This window comes from Oryctolagus cuniculus, chromosome X, assembly GCF_964237555.1.
Source record: "Oryctolagus cuniculus chromosome X, mOryCun1.1, whole genome shotgun sequence".
Classification (NCBI taxonomy): Eukaryota; Metazoa; Chordata; class Mammalia; order Lagomorpha; family Leporidae; genus Oryctolagus; species Oryctolagus cuniculus.
In genome coordinates, this window is record NC_091453.1 from 89433241 (window position 1) to 89440287 (window position 7047).

General features: G+C 48.1%; 1 protein-coding gene across 1 annotated transcript; it reads left to right on the forward strand.

Annotated features, from left to right (window-relative positions):
* Positions 1 to 3307: 3307 nt before the first annotated feature.
* Positions 3308 to 3742, forward strand: LOC100352707 (late histone H2B.L1). The gene has a single exon (XM_002720162.1). It carries the CDS (start codon positions 3308 to 3310, stop codon positions 3740 to 3742), a length of 435 nt encoding a protein of 144 aa, XP_002720208.1.
* Positions 3743 to 7047: the final 3305 nt, after the last annotated feature.

Sequence of the window (7047 nt, forward strand, 5' to 3'; positions counted from 1 at the left end):
GGAGGGAAGTTACGGGGTGGGGGGGAAGCTATTGTAATCCATAAGCTGTATTTTGGAAATTTATGTTCATTAAATAAAATAAAATATAAAAAAGAAAGTTAAGTGATAATTTTAATTAGATTAATAAAGCTTTCTAAAACATTAAAAAAAAAAGATTGCATTGGTACGTGCCACCTTGATTGGATTGAATTGGAAACCCCTGGCACGTTTCTAACTCTACCATTTGGGGCAAGTCCGCTTGAGCTTGTCCCAAATTGTACATCTCCTCCCTTTCTTATTCCCACTCTTATATTTAACAGGGATCACTTTTCAGTTAAACTTAAACACTTAAGAATAATTGTGTGTTAATTAAAGAGTTCAACCAATAGTATCAAGTAGAACAAAAAAATACTAAAAGGGAAAATGTATTAAATTAGCATTGCATCAAATTGAGAAGTTTCTCTACTGCAAAAGAAACAGTCAAGAAAGTGAAGAAGCAACCAACAGAATGGGAAAAAATATTTGCAAACTATGCAACAGATAAAAGGTTAATAACCAGAATCTACAAAGAGATCAAGAAACTCCACAACAACAAAACAAACAACCCCTTAAGAGATGGGCCAAGGACCTCAATAGTCATTTTTCAAAAGAGGAAATCCAAATGGCCAACAGACACATGAAAAAATGTTCAGGATCACTAGCCATCAGGGAAATGCAAATCAAAACCACAATGAGGTTTCACCTCACCCCTGTTAGAATGGCTCAGATACAGAAATCTACCAACAATAGATGCTGGCGAGGATGTGGGGAAAAAGGGACACTAACCCACTGTTGGTGGAAATGCAAACTGGTAAAGCCATTATGGAAGTCAGTTTGGAGACTCCTCAGGAACCTGAATATAACCCTACCATACAACCCAGCCATCCCACTCCTTGGAATTTACCCAAAGGAAATTAAATTGGCACCTCAATGTCTATTGCAGCTCAATTCACAATAGCTAAGACATGGAATCAACCTAAACGCCCATCAACAGAAGACTTGGGTAAAGAAATTATGGGATATGTACTCTATAGAATACTATACAGCAGTAAAAAAAAATGAAATCCTGTCATTTGCAACAAAATGGAGGAATCTGGAAAACATCATGCTGAGTGAAATAAGCCAGTCCCAAAGGGACAAATATCATGTGTTCTCCCTGATTGGTGACAACTAACCGAGCACCAAAAAGGAAACCTGTAGAAGTGAAATGAACACTATGGGAAACTTGATCAGCCTTTGTCCTGACTGTTGATGAACAACTTAATACTTTATCCCTTTTAGTAATTTTTTTGTTTAAGTATGATTTTATCATCAATTTATGTATTTTATATGTTGTTACATCACACATAAAGTGGCCAAGGAAAATGTTATTAAAGTTTTGAAAATTTGGTTAAATTAAACAGTGGGGCTGGGGTAGGGAAGGAGGGAAAGCGATTTCCTATCTGATGGTTTACTCCTCAAATGCCTGCAATCCCAGGATAGGGACAGGCTGAAGGGTGGATCCAGGGATGCATCCAGGTCTCCCAAAGAAGTGATACGGAACCACCATGTGAACCATCACCTGCTGCTTCCCAGAGTTCGCATTCGTAGGAATCTGGAATCCAGATTAGAGCCTGGACTCAAACCTTGGCATTGCAATATGGGATGTTGGTATCCCACGCGGCATGTTAACCACTATGTTAAACGTTCACCCCTGGAGTATTGCCTTTCAGTAATTACATTGAGAAGAAGAGAGACACATACAGATAAAGTTCCCATCTGCTGGTTCATTCCCCATATGTCTGCAAAGGCTGTGGAACCAGGAACTAAATGTGAATGGCGGGAGCCCAATTACTTGGTTCATCAATGCTGATTCCCAGGTGATGCATCCTCAGGAAGCTTCAGGTCAGGAGCAGGAACTGAGAATTGCACCCAGGCTTTCCAACTGACACATAGGCTTGTTAACCTGAATCTTTACTGCTCGGGTAAATACCTGGCCTGGCCCAGGATAATTCCACAACCCACATTTGGAAGAATGAGTGTGAAATAAGCAATGGATGCTATTACAAAAATATCTTGGGTGCCAGCGCTGTGGCGTGTCGGGTAAGGCCGCCACCTGCAGTGCTGGCATCCCATATGGGCTACGGTTCTAGTCCCAGTTGCTCCTCTTCCAATCCAGCTCTCTGCTATGGCCTGTGAAAGCAGTAGAAGATGGCTCAAGTCCTTGGGCCCCTGCACCCGCATGCAAGACCCGGAAGAAGCTCCTGGCTCCTGGCTTTGGATCTGCTCAGCTCCGGCCATTGCAGCCAATTGGGGAATGAACCAGCAGATGGAAGACACCTCTCTCTCTCTCTCTCTCTCTGCCTCTCCTTCTCTGTTAAACTCTGACTTTCAAATAAATAAATCTTTAAAAAAAATCTGGAACCCACTGATCCTAATAAATAGTGACCTAGGGCTGCAAGTGACAGAAGGCAAAAGAAGTGACAGTAATGAAACACACATTTGTTCCACCAAATGCACTATTTTCCCAGTAGCAAAGTGCAACGAGGACATAGCATGCAGGGGCATTGACAATATTTTGATATCAGTAGAGAATACCTAAAATGGGAGGACATCTCATGCACCATCCCTGAGGTGAGTCCACCTGGGCAGTGCTACAGGCCCTTTCGGTGGAGGTGTGGGCTGTTGGCTGGGAACCGCAGACAAGAGTGATTGCCCCCATCAGAACTGTTTGGAGACTGTGATTTCAGGTTTTCTCCTTTTCCGGATTTACTGAGGGTTGTGATCGCGACCAGAGACTGGAACTGCATAGCCAGGTCCCTTGACACCCAGGGACACTCTGCGGGCCCTGGATGGGAGTGGCTGCTCAAGCCAGGGTAGTTAATCCCTGGCGAAGAGGAGATTCTGCATTGGAAGGAAAACGGCTCAAACATGTCCACTGTTATTTCTCTGGCACTTGGGTCACGGACGTCAGAACCTCTCGGGCAGAATTTGAAGTGTCAAAATTGGAGATTTGGGGGATGACATTTCAAAGTGCTGCCGCCATGGCACCTAGCGGATATGCCCTCAACGCGAATTCAGTCATCATGGCAGTTTTCTGTCTTCCATACCAGGGACTAGAACGCCAGCGCTCACTGGGATTGGCTGATGCGATTCTAGGCAGAAGGGCAGTCCCATCACATCGAGTGTTTTGTAGGCTAGCAACGGATCACACCACGGCCTGCTATCCAGCCCGATGGCCAGTGGGCCAGTGACGTCATCAACCCGCGCCCTTAGACCAGCTTGCGTGGCTACCTGCTGGTTAATCGCCATGGCTGAGTCCTCAACTCACCCAACTTCTGAGGACGGTGACGTCAGCCTGGCGCAGGAGAAGGCGCCCTCGCCGACCCCTAAGCAGAAGACTCCCAGGCGCCGCCGCCGCCGCCGCAGCCGCCGCTGCAGCCGCAGTCACAGCTGCCCTGATCAGGAGTACAGCTTCGCCGCCTATTTCACCAAGGTTCTTAAGCAAGATAACGAGGATCTCAGCCTGTCTCGGGAGGCCAAGAGCCTCATGGACGTGTTCCTGAGGGAGGTCTTCGAGCGCATCGTCAACCAGGCCGCCCGCCTGGTCCAGAAAAAGAATCTCCCAGCCCTTACCCAGATCGAGCTCCAGAGTGTGGTTCAACACCTGCTGCCCGGTGAGCTCAGCATGTTCGCAGACACGGAGGGCACCAAGGCCCTCCTGAAGTACAAAAGGCGCAAGTGAGCCGCTCCCAGCCCATCTGACCATCTGACCCAAAGGCTCTTTTCAGAGCCACCCACTCAGCCGAAAAGGCCTGTAGTACTCAAGTGGACTCACCTTAGGGCTGGGGCATGGACTGTCCTGCCCACTTTGAAAGCATTCTTTCCTAGAACATAAACACTATCACTTATTTTATAAGCCTGGTGCGATTAATTCTGATTGGGATTCCAGGGCTCGCTGGAGAGGCAGGAAAGACACAGCAAACAAACAAAAAACACATGCTCTTGTTGTACCCGAAGCAAATCACAGAGAAATTGCCACAAAATGAGAGTTTGGAATGAGTCCTTTATTTTAGCAGGTCGATGAGAGTGGGCTCATGCCCTAAAGAACTCTCGACCCTGAAGTTCAAAGCAACACGGTTTATCAAGGCAAAAACCACAAGGAGGGGAGGGGAATATAAATGGTTGCTAGAGTCAAGCTGACCTAAAGCATATGCAAAACTACTGTCAACTACAATCTTGACAATACCAATTACCATCTTGATGTTAGGCTAGTTGTAGCCTGTTTTCAGCTTGAGTGATCATGATAGGGCATTTGCATGTTCTACCAAATAGGATGTAGTGTGCCGCTATTGTCCTGGTTTTTACCACCATAGTCTCCTGGTAGGGGGTGCTTTTTTCTTTTTCAAGAAAAAGAAAAAGTCTTGTCTGTCTATAAAATGGAGTCCCTATTGTCAGAGTGTGTCACTTCACTGTAACTCCAGGAGCCTGAGGGACTAGGAGACTGGATATGGGGCAGAAATATACAGTGTAACCTTGAGATGTTGGTGAGTCTGCTGAATGGACCTGACTGAGAACCTGGCACACTTTTGTGGAAAACAGGGTGCTCCAGTATCAATTCCCTGATTGGTTCATGCAGCATGCCTCATTAGCACAAGACTTTCAGTTCCCTGAATTTTTTTTTTTTTGACAGGCAGAGTGGACAGCGAGAGAGAGAGAGACAGAGAGAAAGGTCTTCCTTTTGCCATTGGTTCACCCTCCAATGGCCGCCGCGGCCGGCACGTCGCGCTGATCAGAAGCCAGGAGCCAGGTGCTTCCTCCTGGTCTCCCATGGGGTGCAGGGCCCAAGCACTTGGGCCATCCTCCACTGCACTCCCAAGCCACAGCAAAGAGCTGGCCTGGAAGAGGGGCAACAGGAACAGACAGAATCCGGCGCCCCGACCGGGACTAGAACCCGGTGTGCCAGCACTACAAGGTGGAGGATTAGCCTATTGAGCCATGGCGCCGGCCCTGATTGGTTTTTATTCTGGCCTCCTGACTGAATGTTCTTCCTGCCTGATGTTTGTCTGTTATTCTACTGCTCCCCTGACTAGTTAAATCTGGCTCTGTTTTTCAGAAATGGGCTAGTCATAGAGAGCCACTTTGTGTATAAAAGAGCCAGCACTGGCAAGTTTATTTAACAAATCCCTTGGAGTCCCTCTCATGATTTCTGGGGTTAGAAGGTTTCTAGCTTTCAATTAATCTTGCTTTGCTCTTCTTCCACATGAGACATGAACTTTGGTCTCATCTCATTGTACAGTAACATTGCCAAGGGGAAATTGTGATTCGTTTAACAATTCTGCTTATGTTCCTTTTATTAAGTGGGCATTTAGTCAGATATATTCCTAGGGCCACCTTTGTCAGGACCAGTCAGGTCACATTATTTTTGAAGCAGCATATGACCCACTATGTCAGATGCACGCCCCTGGAGTATTCTTTTTAACTGATGGCTTTTAGATGAAGAGGAAGAGAAATAGACAGGTAACGGTCACATCTGCTGGTTTGCTCCCAACAGTCTGCAAAGACTGTGGAACAAGGAACTAAATCCACAGCTCCCATGTGCATGGTAGGAGCTCAATTCTTTGATCCATCAATGCTGATCACCAGGTGCAGGAAGCTGGGGGTCAGGAGCAGGGACTGGGAATTGAACCCAGGTTTTCCAGTCGACATGTAGGCATATTAACCTCAATCTTAACTGCTAGGTTAAACACCTGGCCTAGCCCTGGATAATTCTGTCACATATGTTTGGAAGAATGAGTGTGAAACACGTAATGGATGCTATTACAAACATATCTGGGACTGGACTGATCCTAATAAAAGATGACCTAGGGCCATAAGTGACAGAAAAGAAACACAGTGACAGTGATGAAATGCAGAATGGTTACACAAAACCGTTTCCTAGGAAGAAACTGCCACAAGAACATAGGATGCAGGAGTGCTGTGGGCTAGGTTGGGCCTAAATTTCTATTCCAGACTCCTGCTTTAACTACACAACATTGTAAGTACAGGCGTAAACGCGACGTGCAACGTGATCACGTTTATTGACAAACTGAGGAAAATGCACCTGCACATATAGCTTTTATTTAGAGAGAGTGGGCCAGGAAAGGTAAAGAGAGAGACTACCATACCCTGCCTGCTCTGGGTCCACGTGGAGAGAGTGTTTGCCCTTTAATGATCTGCTTCTCAGGAGCTGAGAAATGCAAGTGCTTTGTGATGTGGCCCCCAAGTCCTGGGTGAGGGGAAGTACTTCCTGGGGAAGAGGTCATCTGATTGACAGGGGGGCGGTCACGATTACGGGGAGTGGGGGAGGTGTGGCTTCCAGCCTGTAAACTTCCTGTAGCTGCCTACCTATGGCACTACCAGCATTGGCAATGCTTAGATATACTAAGGATTTCCTCAACCTCGAGAGGACGCCTCCGGCCCACAGCCGAGGTGAGTGCAGCAGCGCGGCGCGACAGGCCTTTTCGGCTGGGAGGGTGGCTCTGGAAAGAGCCTTTGTGGGGAGAGGGGCGGCCGGGCCCCAGGCCCCTCACTGGCCGATGGCAAACTTCCGCAGGGCCCTGATGCCCTGGATGTTCGCGTACTTGTGGGGCTTGCCGGGCAGTAGGCGGTGGGCCGCGTTCTGCATGTCTCTGAGGGTCAGGGTCAAGCGCTTGTTCTCCCAGGCCAGGCGGGCGGCCTCGGCGGCCAGGCGCTCGAAGACGTCGCTCACGAAGGAGTCCATGAGGCTCATGGCCTCCCGGGACAGGCTGAGGCCTTCGTGAAGCTTCTTCAGAACCCGGGGGAAATAGGTGCAAAGCTGTGCTCCCAGTCAGGGCGGCTGTGACGCCTCCGGGGCTGCTCCTGCTCCTGCTTCGCAGTGGGCGTCGGCGCCCTTTTGGGCTCCAGGATGCCGAGGTCCTGCTCAGAAGTCTCGCGGGAGCCGAGCTCAGCCATGGCAGAGCTAGGAGCTATTAATGTGACAACAGCGGCGGGCATCGGCTCGCTCTGTCGTCTGCTTATATTGGCAGG

Coding starts and splice junctions, on each gene's coding strand:
- LOC100352707 (XM_002720162.1), top strand. CDS start 3,308: ATGGCTGAGTCCTCAACTCACCCAACTTCTGAGGACGGTGACGTCAGC.